Source organism: Lucilia sericata, unplaced genomic scaffold (genome assembly GCF_015586225.1).
Source record: "Lucilia sericata isolate MDLA Ls3-8-SP2 unplaced genomic scaffold, ASM1558622v1 Contig000981F_arrow, whole genome shotgun sequence".
Lineage (NCBI taxonomy): Eukaryota > Metazoa > Arthropoda > Insecta > Diptera > Calliphoridae > Lucilia > Lucilia sericata.
In genome coordinates this window covers 96,500-114,361 of record NW_023994964.1, presented here as the reverse complement: position 1 = coordinate 114,361, position 17,862 = coordinate 96,500, and the positions used below count along the sequence as shown (strand labels likewise).

Here is a 17,862-nt window from a genome sequence, read left to right as displayed (position 1 = left end):
ATTCTCTTTTTTGTCATACGGATGAAATTTAATTTTACTTTTTCATTAGACTTGTCATACGTAAAGTGTGATCGTCTGAAGTGGGGAAGTTTCTTAGCAAATTGGTCGTAAGCGTAAAATACGTCTTATAAAATGCATAAGAAGTCATGAGATAGACAAAAATGTCGGCGCATGCACTTCTTTTTTTAATATTGTGGCTGTTCGGAAATGCATCACTGTGCTGCATCCGATGTGCAGTACGTTTGGAAATGCATTATAAAAATATATGATGCGCAAAATTTAGCTAAACTAGCATCATCAAAATGGCATCAGCCATAATAAGTAAGTATTTAGCATGATGTGGTTGTTGATGTTTTTCCTGGTATTGTGTTGTATTTATGTAATAATTGTTCAGAATCGCTAGATTGGCATGTTTGTCGACCAGCAGTTGCCCACTTGTAAATTGAACTATAGCCGAGCTTAGTTTTTACCTGTGAAGAATCATCACCCCTGGAGAAATTTAGATTTTTCTAATCAATTCTATTCTACTCACATTGTCACTTGTTTTTATTACCAAAAGATACATATCTATGTATGTACGTGTGGCTAAAAACCTCTATCGTACGCATTTAAGGTAGCAGATGATAAGTTATGAATATTAAGCAATTGACACCAATTTCTATATCTTAATTATGTCTTGCATCATAAAACGCACACGACTGCGGATTTTGTTATTATTATTCATTCTAAGATTGTTGTTAAACGAATCTGCATAATTACTTACTAGTGCGTTACCGACCGTTGTCAATAAGACCTGGTTTACATTGAGCAATTTTTCTTCCTCAAGTTCATGATCAAAATCCAAAAAATTCTTAGTGTAAACGAGGTAAACTTTCCTACATTGGCATGTTCGAGCAATTTCATTGCAAAAGTTGATACTTCTGATGTTCTAGTTCAGCTTGTAATTTGACTTTTTCTTGCTGTTCGGCTGCTTCATTTAATTTTTTAATATTCTGCAGCAATTTGCGTTCCTTGGTAACTGTATTTACAGTGAATTCTGTATAAATTAAATATAATATTTACTTATATTAGTCATTTCTTTCAACAAGATATCAGCACTCCGACGCCAGCTTGTTCAGAACTCCCCGGACTTTTTTCAAGAAGTCTTCATAACACCATCATCATGTTTAATCTTTTTAGTCGTTGGTGAATTATAATTTGAATTACTTCATTTAATGACAAGTTGTTGCGTATAAATCACATTGTTATGATTGATGATCATTATAATGCAAATATTAGTAATATGTGAATTTTTTTATTGTTGTAATTTATGTTTACATTTATTGATATCTTTATTGGTCCATCCATATACTAAATTTTTCAACAAACAGTGTATGTGTTTTTATATACATAGGTTTTTGTTCTAATCGATATAACTGAATTTGGTTTATACTGATAATTATAACGTCAAAAAGTGTATTTCAGTGCGAATCTGCGAGTGTAATAGATCAAGAGATCCAAAATAACTTTCTCAGGCGATTTAATATGGTCCGTCCATCTTTATATAAACATTGTGCTTAGCGTGAATTAAAGTTTCATTACATGTACATTAGGGGGGCCCCGTTTGTATGGAGGATAGATACCATTTCTCAATATCGAATTTCGATAAACTGAAAAAATCGTTTCGGTGAAATAATATGAAGTTTATAATGTAATAATTTCAATTAATTACATTAAGTAATTCTATGTAAAAATTTTAAAAATAAAAAAAATTTCCGAAAAATTACAACATTTGTAATAATTTAGGAGTCGTATACAAAATTATGTTATATCATTGAAATCTCTCAAAGTCCTCTTTGCAATATGAAAAAATTAAAAACCTTAAAAAAGGACCTTTTTATCCTTTGATCCAGCTCACCAAATATTGACATCATGACAAAATTTTTGAGAATTGGTATCTTAGAACAAGTTAGAGTGTTATATTCGGCTATGCCGAATCTTAAATACCCCTCACCAGCAAGCTACTTTTTATTGAAACCCATCTACCTATCTATTTTTTAGATAACTTGCCAAAATTTTTGTCAAACTAATTTTGATTAGGTCCAGAAAAGTTTAGAATGATTTATCTATACAAAGAACATACTCATGTCGAATTTTATCCGGATATAATAATTTAAAAACGAATTAAGTGGTATTAAGTGATTTTCAGAAGTTAACCTTATATAAGAGCTAAGACAACTTATGGACCGGTCCGGAAAAAATTCCGTTTAATATACAAAATACCCATTTATGTCAAATTTTATACCTATATCTAAAATATACGTTTAAGTAATTTTCAGAAATGGTCCTTATATGGGAGTTGTGACCAATTATGCACGGATCAGGAAACAATTTCGTATAATGATTTATATGCAGAAAAAGATCAAGTCTAATATTACTCCAATAGCTTTATTAATCAATGCAATATGTGCGTTTAGGTGATTATGACCTTATATAAGAGCTATTACCAAATATGGACCGATCCAGAAAAAATTTGGTATAATTTTTTTTATGCCTATCCGGAAAAAATTTTGTAGAGTGATTTAAGTAAAGACAAAACATATTAGTGTCGAATTTTCTCATTTTGAAATGAAATATGTGCGTTTAAGTGATTCTCAGAAGTGGACCTTATATGTGAGTTATGACCAATAATGGACCGATCCGAGAAAAAAGTGGTAGAATGATTTATATGTACACAAAACTTATTTAAGTCGAATTTTATCCCTATAGCTTTAGAATTCAATAAAATATATGCGAGTAAGTGATTTTCGGAAGTGGACCTTATATGGTAACTATGACCAATTATGGGCCTATTCGGGAAAAATTTTGCAGAGTGATTCATATATGGACAAAACATGTTTGTGTCGAATTTTATCAAGATAGCTTTATTTGATAATGAAATATGTGCTTTTAAGTGATTTTCGTAAGTGGGCCTTGGAAGGTATCAACGTTAAGGACTTGATCACCAACGTTGGCTCCGGTGTCGGTGCTGGTGCCCCCGCTGGCACTGCTGCTGCCGGTTGTGATGCCGCCCCTGCCGCTGGTGAAGCCAAGAAGGAAGAGAATAAGAAGGAAGAAGAACCTGAGGAATCCGATGACGATATGGGTTTCGCTCTCTTCGACTAAATTGACAGAATTTTACCCACCCAAATTTTACCCTGATAGCTTTAGAATTCAATGAAATATATGCGTTTAAGTGATTTTCGGAAGTGGACCTTATATGGGAGCTATGACCAATTATGGGCATATACAGAAAAAATTTCGTAGAATGATTCATGTTTAAGCAAAACATATAAAAGTATAAAATATGTATGTACGTACATTTGCGAATGTTCAAAGTTTAAGGGCAACTTTTGGGGTAATCGTCAAAAGAAGAAAAAAGAAAATACTTGCAACATTAAAACAATGTGAACGTATTGATCTTATAAGTGGATTCGAAGCTTAGAGTATTTTTAACGATATGGATTTGACGATAAATCTGTAAATGTATTTAAGAGAAAAATTGCAATATTCTTCCACTGTATTATAAACTTAACTAAGCCAAATAAATTTGTTATCCGCCGTCAATAGAAATATGAAATTCTTACTCTAAAGACCAACTGGATCACACCGTTTGTAGAATTTTAAAGGTTGATCCATTAAGTGAAAATAATTTGGAAAATTTAACACTTTAATGTAAGTAGGGGGTTTGTGATGATTCTTCGAGACAATCAGAATATGAAAAAATATTTCTGGAAGATTCTGAACAAATTTCGGATGCAAATATATTTATTACCCATTATGTTAATAGATGTTAACAGGTTCGGCAGAATCCAGTGCCCTCGTCTGTACGCTTTTGCCGTCCCATTTCTATAGAATCTTGCAAGGAATACCAGCAAAATCCAGAAAAGTACATGTGTCCATACACGTACATACACATGTTAAATAACGCTGGTTACCATGATAGATGAAAAAGTTGCTCAAGTTCTTATTAGTAGGACATCTTGTTCGAAATGCACACTATACAATGCTAGCCCAAAACAAATGGTTTGACATTAAATGCTGAAGAATTTAGTAATTACACATTTGAGTCGATTTTACCGAAATTTGTAAAAATCAGCTGAATTTGCAGGAAATCTCTTATACCAAGTTCACACGAACAGTTAAATTACTTAATTCGGTCTCTAAATTACAATAGCCAATTAACGACACATTTGTAATTCGTTTTGACAGTTCATCGCCATGTTGTTTTTTAATTTTTTATACCCTTCACCTTCGTGAGAAGGGTATATATAAGTTTGTCATTCCGTTTGTAATTTCTATAATATAATTTTCCGAAGCATATATATTCTGGATCCTTATAGGTAGCGGAGTTGATTAAGCTATGTCCGTCTGTCTGTCTGTCCGTCTGTGTGTTTGTTGAAATCAGTTTTTAGAGGACCCCAGATATCGGCGAGATCCGAATCTTCAATAATTCTGTTAGACATGCTTTCGAGAAGATCGCTATTTAAAATCAACAAAATCGGTCCATAAATACCGGAGATATGAGCAAAAATCCGAGACAACCTCTAAAAAATTCATAAAAAATACAATTTTTTTCATGCTTTAATATAAGCAACAACAACAACACAGCTTATTCATTGAGTATTTCGTTTCATATGTTTGGATGGCTGTGTGTTTCATTGCCTTGTGTATATTGTTTTTGTTTCTTGGTGCATTCAGTTTCGTATGTTTGGATGTCTGTTGGTTTCATTGCGTTGTGTATTTTGTTTTTGCTTTTTTGAGTATTTCGTTTCGTATGTTTCATTGCATTGTGTATATTGTTTTTGTGTTTTGGTGTATTCAGTTTCGTATGTTTGGATGTCTGTTGGTTTTACTGCCTTGTGTATTTTGTTTTTTTGTGTGTTTATTTTAGCGTTGTTGTTGTTCGTTTTGCTATTGCTATAATAATTAAATAAACAGGAAAATGAAATAAAATTGTATAGAATTGATATTTTTAAATTCACTGTGGTGAAGGGTATATAAGATTCGGCACAGCCGAATATAGCACTCTTACTTGTTTTTGATATATATGTGTGTATGTGATACAAAAATACATTTGTTACATTAGTTTAACAAATTGTAATATATTTTCTATTTATTTGTATTTTTTGTAATTTTATTTGTCTCCAATCAGTGAAAAACAGGTAATTATGATAAATACCCGATAAAAATTAGAGATGACACTCATTTATTCGTAATTCGTACGTAATTCAAACTGAATTACGTACATCTTGCTTAAATATATCCGTATACCAGAAATAGAAATTGTTGAGAATTGTGAGGGGCATTGGTCCCAGATAGAAGAGAGACTGGCTTAGGGTAGATAAAATATACTTTCGTGTGTAAACTGGATTGAAATAAATATGGCAACAACAGAGGTTAACGTATTTATTGAACGTATTTATGGATACTAGGCGATAATCGGCAATTAAGGAGCGAATATACTTGGGATGAAGAGTCTTCTCTGAATGAGTAGGTCTAAGACTAAGGCGTAGGGTTTAAACAGTAAATTAATTAAATACATTTTAGTAGAAAAAATGTTTTATTAAAATATGAATGTATATCTTAATGATAATAATATAAATAATATAAATAATTAAATATAACAATTAATAATTTAGCAATAATATGTATAAAATAAACTTAACAAGACACTTTAAAGTAATACTAAATTGGCAATATACGGCATTACGATACTAATTATTTAAATATATGTAAGTACTATGTACATAAATTAATCCGTCTACAAATTATTTAATTATTATTTAAAGTTAATTCTATATAGTATGTAAATATGTTAAACATAGCTAAACTAACATACTGGCATTATTGTCACAAAATTCATAGATATTGTCCACAAAGAACATTTGGTCCTTAGTTTCTATGGTGGCAGTTGGAGTTGGCTCTAAAACGGTTGGTGGTGGCTTTAAAATATTGTCTAAATCGATTGGCACTCCACAATCATTTAGATCTGCATCCAATGTTAAACGTTTAAGATTATTTATAATCGAAATATCGTGTTTTATTTCATTTTTAACTTCTAATAGTTCGTGTTCTGTCTGTATGATTTCTTTGGCACACTCTTCAATACTTTTTTGAATTTGTCCCACAGATATTTCAAGATTTTTATCGGATGTGGTGTATAAATCATTTTGCAGCTTATACATTTTACATTTATTGGTTAGTTCCTTGGTGAGAGCATATTCACGATCATAAAGTTCATTCATTTCGGCATTTTTCTGGGCCAATTTGTTGCGTACAGAACTACGTATAGAGGAATCTTTGCGTTTGCGTAGAAAGTTATTAAAGTCAACGCTATCGCGTCGTCTATCATGAGAGCTTCTTTTATCCTTACGTCTACTAGCCGAACGCCGTTTACGAATCGAAGATCTTGTTTCAGATAATTTGTATAGCTTTTCTTTATTTATTTTAGTTTTAGCTTGAATTTCCGTTTCTTCAATTGTGGGTTTAATATTGGAACTTTTCACTTTGGCTTCCGCATTTTTCGTACAAATATCCTCATTAATATTTTGCAGTAACATAAGATCGTTTGATTTTGTTGGATTTTCTTTGTCCTCTTTTTTGGATTTTGTTGATTTATTGGACTTTTTTGATTTTGTATTACGTTTTTTATTTTTACCAAAGGTAAGCAATTTGCAAATATAATCACGTATAGACGATAGGGTGGTGTTGTTTTTTAAAGCCTTTACTGGATCCTGTATATCTTTATGATGTTTTAAACTTAATCGTATCTGCAAAGAAAGTTTAAAGTTGTTGGGATTAGTATAATACAAAAGGTTAAAATAAATAGTTATATTAAAATTTTACTAAAAGGAATTAGGGTTTTCGAAAACCTATTAAGTAAATGGAACGATTTTTGAGACACTTTACAGATCTTTGTTTAATTAAAATTCAATTTATTTTATTGGGAGAAGTCAACTACATATATTGCCGTCGGCAAAGATTACTTCTCCTCTTACTAGTGTTTATAAAAAACCGACTTTTGGAAAAACCGGTTTTTCGGTTAACCGAAAATTAACCATTTCTAAAAAACCGGTTTGTCGGTTAACCGAGTATAAAAAACCGGTTAAACCGGTTAACCGAAATGTTTGGAAATCTTTAAAATATTATAATATATAGTTGAAAAATGTCATTTTGCGAAATATTATAAATTACTTAATAAGATATTTGCATTTTTTAGTATAGATATGTACATTAATATATCATAAGAAAACAAACTTATATAGATCTGAAGATATTATTGATTCGTTAGGTATATGGAAGTTGCCATACGAGGGATAAATTGACCATATATATCAATAGCAAAAATTATGCCCAGAACTATAAACAGTGTTCAGGTTCGCGACGATTGTCTCGACATAGACAGTGACCTCCCTCCACTCACTACGCCTGTGGTTGTTCAAATTACTGTGAATGACGCTTAGGAATATTGACAGGTGTCATTCTGACTTCCTGTCAATCAACCTAAGCGCCATTACAGTTTGTGAAAAACCCCAGCAGCATAAGTTCTCGGACGGCAACAACAATCCTTATGTTTCGATAAATAAAGTCCGTTTTGAGAACGTTTGAGAAACTTCTCGATTTTTACTATACTCACGCAGTAAACAAGTAAGTATATAGATAATATTTGTTTAACAATCTTAGGTCTGTTTTCATATGCACAAACGGAAAATAATGTTTAAAATTATCTATCCAAAATTTTTAAAAATCACAATAAAATATCAAAGAAAACATAAAATTTTGTACTAAAAATTAGATTTTTTTGAAACCGGTTAACCGAGACTTAAAAACCGGATAACCCGGTTAACCGAAAACCAATGTTTTAAAAAACCGGTTTGCGAAAAACCGAAATATGCAATAAAAACCGGTTTTTCGGTTAACCGGTTAACCGGTTTATAAACACTACCTCTTACGGAAGATTTTCGAAAAGGACAACGAACGAGAAAGACTCACTCGTTGCCTAATCAGACGGACCCAAGTTTAAGAGGGGGTATATTTGCTTAAGTCCCGCTTTATACGATATTAAATTGGTCACAATGGGATTTCCTTTTCTTCGAGATTTGGCAGATCTCGCTCAAATTCATGGTTGCAACGAATTAATCGTTCATCTGCGCTACTGGTTAGATACTGGTTCTCACCAATCTTAATAGTGAATCAGTGTATGATCCGTTCCGGTTATCACAACGGATCCAATAATGGACAAAAGTCGGTCTTATTTTTGGCTAACTGCCTTCATAATCTAAACCAACCTAATGAAGTTAAGAAATTTGGAAATATATTTTGAAATATCTTAAATCTTATTAGAAATCTTTGAAAAACATTTCCAAATTTTTTTTAAAAAATCCTTAATTCTGGGTCCTATATTTTATATTAAAATCTACTAGTTACATAGAGAAAAATTTTTAAATTCCTCATTATTTTAATTATGCAATCACGGCAAACAGAAAAAAATCATGTTGACTTAACATGTTGGTAAAATAAATATGTGTGTATGTATGTGTGAGAGAATATATGTGAGTATTTATTTTATTAAAACATTACCTCATTGTGTACACGACTCCAAGCTTTCCAAACCGGTAAAATTGCCATGTTACCATCGTAGCTGCGTTCTATACCTCGCCAACATTCCGTTATAACGTAATCGCTGTAGTCACGCGATGCTGTTCCATCTTTTATTATAGAAAGTGGATATGTGCGCGTTTTTTTTCATTTATTATTATTTTTTTTGGAGGAAAAGTTAAAGCAAAATGGCGCCATTGTTATAGGTGGTGGTAAGAAACGGAAGTACAATCATCATAATATAAAAAAGTAAACGAAAAAAGTAAAAAATAAAACAAAATTAAACATTGTAAATTTATTATCGCCTTAATAACTATGTATAATATCTTTACATACAAACTAAATATGGTATTTTTCGGGTTTCTTTGTATGTATGAATATTAAGTTTGTATATATTTTTGTTTAAATAACTAAAATGACTGTTGAGATTTTGCTATGTTTTTCCTACTCTTACCTTTAAATCGTTGACAGTATTCATAATTGCCATTACTGATTTCATCATCAATCAAAGCCTTGATTATGTCATTGCATGTAGTTTTATTGGTGACACCAGATACATAACGGGGTTCATCGCTAAGCCATATTGTTATTTCTTTATGACCTTGCTCCTGAAATAGTAAACAATTTATTTGATAAATATAATTACATTTTTATTTAGAAATCGATAAAGTGTTTTTTTAATTAGATCTTTTTTGTTTTTTTATTAAAACATGTTAATTAGGATAATTTTTTTTCCTTGGTCAGTGGGATTATTTTTTCCTAAAAACAATAAATTTGAAAGAATTCGAGGAAAAGATTCCAAGGAATTAATATAATGAATGAATTCTCCTTGGAATTAAAAAGCTTTACTTCAGAGGAATGGGTTGGTTGGTAGTTTACAACGCCCAAACTGTGAAGTGCAGTCTTAAGGACTCCGTTTTGAGGAGACTCTACCACTTTTCAGATGTATCGTAGTGTATATGTGGTTTAGATTCATCCTGTAGTAGTGAGATATCTCAATAATTCGGAATAGATTCCTCTTGACACCTTAAACGTTTCCTCTTTACCCCTCTACATACATGTCTTGATTATTTCATATATTTTCATTCATTTGAAGAAGGCAACTGATTTTACAACTTTTAGAGCGGGTTTTGAGTTGGCAATCAAAATACCAATTAATAATCAGATTAGTTAATCTAAAAATAAATTTAGTCTGATGTTAATCTCCTTTGATGTTTTTGAGTACAAGATTAAACTTCGCAGTGTTGCCATACAAAACAACAGAAAACGTCACTGTTTGCTATCAAAACAATCCATGTTTTATAAAAAAAATTAATGAAGACTTAAATTTAAAACAAAAAAATGTATTTTGAAGTCTCCATTATATATACTAATAAATCAAACATTTTATTGTTTATTTTTATAAAAATTGTATTAATTTTTTTTGCATCAGCTGTTTACACAGCAAACAAAATTAACTGAGTACTCAAAAACAACTTTCGAGGATTAATTTTAATTTAATGCCTAATCGTTCACCTAAATATTGGCCCTTAATAAAACCAACTTCTCCAACACTGTTGCTACTGAAACTGTGTTGGAGAAATCAAAAGCAGGTCCCGTTCCCCCAAAAATTTGAGTGTTAAATTTATGAAAAAATAATGTTTGAGATAAATAGAGAAAACTTTATCAATGTATAAAGGCTCAGTTAGTTTCTACGTTTCGTTTCGTAACGAATCAGTTCATTCGTAGTCGTAATACAAAAATCGAGCGACAACCTTATAGTCAAACTAAGTGCTTACATAGGAAGTCGTAAGTCAAAAATGAATGAGCTGATTCATCACGAATCGGAGCAAAGAAACTTACTGATTCTTAAGAGTGCTTATTTATCGAAATCCGGCAATAATTGAAATTTTTCGATTCTCAGAGCATCAAAAGTGTTAACTGGATCAATGGGGTTGGAATTTTTCTATTCTTAGGCTATAAGAAGGTCTAACTTACAGTGTTTACTTTAAGTCTTAATTCTTTAAATAAAAAAATTTCTAAACTTTTCCAAAAATTTGGCAATAAATTCGTATTATTTGGATAATTTTAATAAAAATCCCGAACTAATAAAAATTATGTAACATTTCTAATCAAAATGTTCATAAATGTTCATAAATAGATAATGGTTAAGATAAAGGGTTTTAAAGTTCTTAAAGTAATTTAACACGTTGACGTATACAACGTCTAAAGATGCAAGCAGATAAGCCGACATATAGTGTTATTTTTTAGCTATTGATTTCACTACAAATCGGAGTATAAGAAACTTTTCTTAAATCCTTCAACATTATTTTAACATTAAAATAATATAGTTTCATTATATCAATAACATTTAGGATTAGAGTTTATATTCGGGCAGAACTCATGAAATTTAACGAAGTACTCAAAATTTAAATATTCATCTGAGCTACTTTATCATTTTTGTGTGAGCATCAACGTGTTAAATTATTTTGCTAATTATACTATTTCTCTTTTTTGCAACACAGACATCACCGCCACTCACCAATGTACTATTGACGCCGTATAAAGAAATTGAACGACTTCGACGACTGTGGCCACTACGATTACTTCCGCTACGATGATGTTTGTATTTATAGTAGTTACGTAGTTCCCTTTCCGTTGGCTCCCACTTGGGAATATAGTTAACATCTTGATGTTCATGATAATTATTAATAATGTTGTTATTATTATTATTATTATTGTTCTTAATGTTATTGTAATTGTTATTATTGTTTTTATCAAGATTTTCTTTATTTTTAGGCGGCAGTATGGGACTATAACGATTAATTTCGCCCGGTATATTCAACAATGAGGGACAGACTTCAAGATTACCATCGATTAGGGTAGAATTTTGTTGGGGTGCCATGGTCTCAATAAAATTATACAAATTATGAACTAAAATAAAAAAAAAATGAAAAGAAAATAAATAAATAAATGTTTTCAAATAAAAACAATTTAAAATATTTTAAATTATAAAAATGTTTTAATAAATACATAAGAGGTTTGTATGTGTGTAAGGATATGTAAATTTGCAGCGGCTAATACATATGTATTTTTTATTATTTTTTGTAAATCATGCAAATATAACATTTTCCTAAAGAACAACATGCAATCATATAATTTAAAGGGAAAAAAATCCATTTTCTAGTTCTTCATGTTTTAAAGTTATTTCAAATAGTTGTTAAAAAATTTTTACATTTTCGCAGAACTAAATTATAAAGTTTTTTTTTAAATAAAAGCCACCTCCATTATTGTTAGAAGGTATGTTTTTTCTTTTTGGTATTTGACCTGTAATAAAAAGCCGCCATAAAGTCGGACTATTTTTTGTTTCCATTTAGTTTTTTTTTTAACTAACGATCAATTTAGATTTCAACGAACGATAAAATAAATTACCCTCTGCACATGAAATTCTAACAATATTTTGACAATACTTAAAGGGGCGGGGAAGGTGCTCGATTCTGAAAAGGAGTTTGTAGTATAGAGGGTGAAAATGTTTGCTGTGCAATATTCAAACCTTTTACTATATTGTTTCTAGGGAATGTAAATTTTGTATTCTACTCGTTGCTGCATTAAGAAATCCAAATATTACTAGTATACCGGAAGTTAAACTAGTAAATTTTCTACAACTATTGTTGGTAATAATTATGCTCCGGTTTTTTCTAGAATATATTTTGCTAGGCTGTAAATATGTAAAATTGTAATGGATGAAAATGTTCCTTAGGACTATCATTACCATAAATCCTGTATTTGTAAGTATTTTGGGATTTAAAATTGTTTCAGTGGAGTATTTTATTGCTCACATTTTTTTATTTTGAGTATATCGACGATTGTGAATTCCCAGTTGTCCGACAAAGAGTCAATGCATCCGAAAAAAGACATTGATTTCTACTAACGTCTAACCACCTGGTTGTCTCTAATTAGTCTTTCGTCACGGATGTACGCTTTGCAAACGAGGATGAAACTAATCGTCACTTTAGTATCCCCTTTGTAAGCGAGAGACTGGACACTTAAATAACAAGCATAAGCTTTTTGCCTGGCTCTTCGTAATCTATGGGGTGACGTTTGACTTCCTCGTAGGACAAGCACATGTTAAAATAGCTAATTACCTGGGCATTTGGTGGGTTACCCCTAACCCTAAGTGGTAGTTTAAATAGCTAGTTCGGAATTGTCTGACCGAACTGCTGGGTTGTATTTTTATAACCTATGGACTTTTTAATCGAGCGTTTTTAAAGCAGCAAAAGTATATTGAATATAAATGTCAAAAAGTAAGGTAAGGTAAATGAGGTCTAGGATCAAATGTGGACTGATAACACCAAATTAACCAATAAATTTGTTTCAAAGGGACAGATGGACGGACTTAGCTCGATCGTCTTAGAATCTAATAATCACATAAGAACATAAAAATGTAGGTCAACTCGGAAAATTTTAATTTAATTGAATCTGTATATAGGAAAAACATTTATAGGAAAACATAAAATTAAATTTTTAACAAAAATATTCGTTCTATTTTCTTTTGAGAAATCTAATCATCCGTTTAAATACTTTGAAATTAAGTTTTCTTGAACTAGGGCAACATTAACTCTTATTCTTTCTTCCTTAATTCGTTCTAAATTTGTCCTAGAACAGATGCAAACAGAACCACTTTAAATTCTTGAAGAGTAATCTTGGAACTATTGGTATTGTAATTACTTCTGCAATCCGTTCTGTTGGACCATTGTTGTGATTATAAAGCACTACTAAAGCCTCCTTCACACGAGCACACAAGTAATATGATCTGTCAAAATTTTGTGTAAAAGAGAACGGATAGGGTCATCTAAACGCAATATGTAATGAAATCATCACACATTGAGAGAAAATACGGATGGGAAATTTGACAGTCGTATGGCTTTCTTCATTTTTTGAAATGTTTAAAAAAACAAGCAAGTCGCATTAGATCAGGGATGTATTTTTATGTAAACACATACAAAAAAAATGAAACAGCTGTTTCGATCTTACTTTGTTATTGTTTTATAGCAATCGTGTAAACACAAAAAATATAAATCATACGACTTTTATTCTTTTTTTGTCATACGGATGGAATTTCAGTTTACTTTTTCATTAGACTTGTCGTACGTATAGTGTGATCGTCTGAAGGGCCCTTAAGAACTTTTCATTTAATTAGATATTAGTACTACACTGGTCCAATTAATCGAATTAAAAAAACTCATGTAAACTTTCATATTAATATAACAAATCGAATAACGAATATACTGAGAGTATTATTTATTAAAAAATATCGTTCAGAAGTTACATACGTACATATCTCCTTTAGATGAAATCTTTCAACAAAACAAATAGACAAAATAGTAAGTTTTCGTAATTTAATTTAACCAATTATAAAACATTAGCTGTTTCTCAAAATTGGTCTCCATCTTAAGAATTTCAAATGATAATCGCGAAAAAAGAACTAGTTCCATGATTGAAAAATTCGAATAAAAAGTAATTCATGAAAAAACTCGTTTCAGAATAATTCCATAGAACGAAAAATCGCGAAAAAAGAACTAGTACCATGAGTGAAAAATTCAAATAAAAATAATTCATTAAAAAAACTCGTTTCAGAATAATTCCTTTTGATCCTAGCTGAATTGAATTCAAAATTAAACAATTTTGAATATTCTTTTTTTTTCGTCATGAGCCGATTTCGTTATAATCTTATTCGGCTGTATATCCTTTTATATGTACATATAAGAATTGAACATGTGGGGGTGTGTGTATGTTTTTCTAAAGTTAATTGTAATGAGTAGTTTGCGTGTCATTTATGATTTTTTTTTCTATGAATAATCATTTAATATACAAATATTAGTTACAGCGCTAGTATTCAATTTTGAATCAAGATATAAATATGTACATAGGTGAGTTCGTATACATTTTGAAATTGTTACAGTTCTAAGCGTTATTTTGCATTTTCATATATAAACAGTTTTGTTTGTGAAAATTGTAATTGAAAATGGCGTTTTAAAGGTTCAAGAAAGAGGTTTCTTACGAAATTTTATATAGTCAAGATCATTAAATTTGAGTAAAATGTTTACCCCCCCCCCCCTTTTGCATAAAATGCTTAATTATTAAAAGTATTAAACTAATTAATTTTGATGTTTCTTAAATTGTTTATAATTTGATTAGGTTTTAAAAAGGTGCAAGTGAAAATAATCCATTCATAATATATACGAAAAATATAGTACATTGTACGAAATGCTTCGTAGTTTTTTCGTAAAATTTTGTTATTTCCGTATATTACGAAAACAGTCTTTTACTTTTGTTTAATGTCACATGCCTTAACGAAATTATTTTTGTAAAATAAAACAAAATGTCTTAATATATACGAAAAAATATATTACAAATGGTTTTCGTAGGTTTGTAAAATTATAAAAAAGTTTGATTAAATAACATTTCGTAATATGTATGAAATTTTCGTAAATATTACGAAAAAAGTAGTAACGTAGTAGTAAAATTCAATTATCAATAAGAATTTTTGTCAAAAGTGTTTAAGTTTAAATTATTCGATATTAAAACAGGAGTTATAATACGACCCCTAATCTTCATGAGTTTCAAAATGAAAATTTTATATACAAAAAATAAAAAAACGTGGCATGTAAAAAATTGTCTGTCTTGAATCGATATCCTTTAATAAACAAATTAAATAAAAATTAATAATGTTATGTAAATAAAAGAAAGGATATACTGCTCTTAATTAAAGAATACTACGAAACTATTTATTAAATATTTAAATGAAAATTGTTTTAAGAAAATTAAATTCCATTTGTAAAGTCAATAAAATAATTAAATAAATAATGAGATTTAGTTTATTGACCTTATTGTAAGGAACTAATACAAACAATTATCTAAATACGTATAAGTGTAAATAACGTTACTTAAAATGTAAACTGACCTAACTAGGAAATAATTTAAAATCGAGTTTTCCTTATAATTTTAAAAGAAAAAATTTCATTCTATGAATTTTTAGTTTTTTAGTGATTTTAGTAAACTGTCTAAGTTAAGGTCTTTTACATTTTAGTTGACGCTATGTAAATACTTTGTGTAAGTTATGTATGTATGTAAAAGTACACATTTGTTGTATAGTACTCCTTGTTAGTTGTATCCATATAAACCATTAAATTTTTATTAACACTTTTCAATGTCAATTTTATTTCAATTGTCAATCAATGCAATTAATTAATTGTTTGCATGTCTTCAAATGATTAATGTTTTTTTCCATAAACATCTAATATTAAAGGTATTTATATTAAAGTGACAGTTATTTAGAGAATTTTTAATTTTTAAATTATTACTTAAGGTCTAAAGGTACGTTCACAGCTATCAAATATTTGACGTAAATGTCGTGACAATTAAATAAATCCACATTTTGAATTTATTACTTTGGAAGCTCGTTATTATTTGTGTCGACATTATTGGCAATTACAAAAATCACTTAAGATCAAAAACCCGTTACAAAGTAGTGGTTACGTCTTTTCTTCAAATATTTGATAAGTGTGATTTCATTTCAAAATGTAAAGATTTTGAAATTGGTTTTGTAATTATATAATTTTTTCCGAAAAACATACAAATCTAAACTTATTTGTAAAATACCTATTGCAAAGGGTATAGAGGATTTTATACAGGATTATAAGTAGTATCGTTACACCTGACATTTGAATTTTGAGAATTTCTAGAAAATCCTAATTTATTTAGTTAGTCTAGGTAAATCGGATAATAGCACACGGGCTTATAGTACACTGAAAATAAACCTCACTTAACTTTGCGAATGAAAAAAAGCATAACTACTTGTTTTCATAATATTTATGAACATTTCGTGCATAATACGAAAGACCGTTTTCTAATTTTATGAAAACTTTTTGTAATATATTTTTTTTCGTATATATTAAGAAATTTTGTTTTATTTTACAAAAATAATTTCGTTAAGGCATGTGCTAGTTAACGAAAGTAACAAAATTATTTCGTAATATACACGAAAATTTCATAATTTTACGAAATAAATTCATTTTATTACCATGTTTTTTTTTTTTAATTTCAACGAAATTAAACATAATAATATTAATTACATAAAAATTTAATAAAACTACAATATTTTTTTTTTTTTAATTTAAGAAAAAGTTTAATATAATTCACGAATTACATATTTAAAAAAAATCGATTTGTTAACTATTTTAAAATGAACAACACTTTTTGTGTAAATAAATAAATATTTCGTAAATTTCACTATTTTTAAACTATATTTACATTTAAAAAAAACATTTCGTAAAATTAACGATTTTTTTTTCTAAAATTATTTTGCATTATATTAAAGTATTTCTTACAATTTCGTATATATTACGAAACAATTTCGAAACTACGAAGCATTTTGTACAATGTACGAAAATGTTCGTATATATTAGGCATGGATTAGTTTCAGAGTATCTAATATTTAAATAACTAAGAGCTAGATTTCTACATGAACTTCAGAATGTTACGGGCTGTAAATTGGGCAATACATAAGTTTTTATCAGGGGAAGAGGTTGGTATTATAAAAGACGTAGTGAATTTAAATTTGTAACCATTTTACCACTACAACCACATTCACATTCTATTCTGATTGGTTCGTTTCGAATTCAGAATTTTTTGAAGGTAATCAGAACTTGGGTCTTAAAGTAAAGCTAATAATTACAAGAGTAATAATTTTAAAATAAGTATTGAAATTTTTCATAAATCTATATAAGAAGGGAACAAATATTTTAAAGATCAAGTGTTAACGTTTCACAATTTTGATACAAATTTTGTAATACATAAATGTAATCCTTGATAAACAATAATTGATTGTATGTTCCTTCCGATTTATTAAATATTTTAAGAACTTTAAGATTTTCAAATATTAAAATAATATTAAGTTCTTAATAGGCTCCAGGAATAATATATATACATATATAATATAATTAGTTCTAGAATGCATGACTATAAACTTGTCATGTGGAAGTGTTATGAAGATCACATTCGTTATATGGAAGGTTTCTGAAACCATTCCTTTAATCTATGATTTTCATTCTAATATTTTACCATTGAAATTAGTTCGGGCAAAGTTTTAGATCACTTATGGTAAGTAATCTTTTTTACTTCAGCGTTTTTTTTTTGTTTGAAATTGTTAATATTGGAACCTATTTTTAGAAACAGTTTAATTAAACATTGGCTTAATTATCC

General features: G+C 29.3%; 2 protein-coding genes across 2 annotated transcripts; one reads left to right on the top strand and one right to left on the bottom strand.

Moving 5' to 3' along the window:
• Positions 1-302: 302 nt before the first annotated feature.
• Positions 303-3,170, top strand: LOC119609435 (60S acidic ribosomal protein P1-like). Its single transcript, XM_037964201.1, has 3 exons — positions 303-321; positions 395-437; positions 2,934-3,170. Exons 1-3 carry the CDS (start codon positions 303-305, stop codon positions 3,142-3,144), a joined length of 273 nt encoding a protein of 90 aa, XP_037820129.1. The 3' UTR covers positions 3,145-3,170.
• Positions 3,171-5,728: 2,558 nt separating this feature from the next.
• On the bottom strand, positions 5,729-11,503 carry LOC119609439 (probable WRKY transcription factor protein 1). Its single transcript, XM_037964208.1, has 4 exons — positions 11,141-11,503; positions 9,074-9,227; positions 8,602-8,729; positions 5,729-6,791 (listed from the first exon to the last, which is right to left on the bottom strand). Exons 1-4 carry the CDS (start codon positions 11,501-11,503, stop codon positions 5,847-5,849), a joined length of 1,590 nt encoding a protein of 529 aa, XP_037820136.1. The 3' UTR covers positions 5,729-5,846.
• Between the last annotated feature and the right edge of the window lie 6,359 nt (positions 11,504-17,862).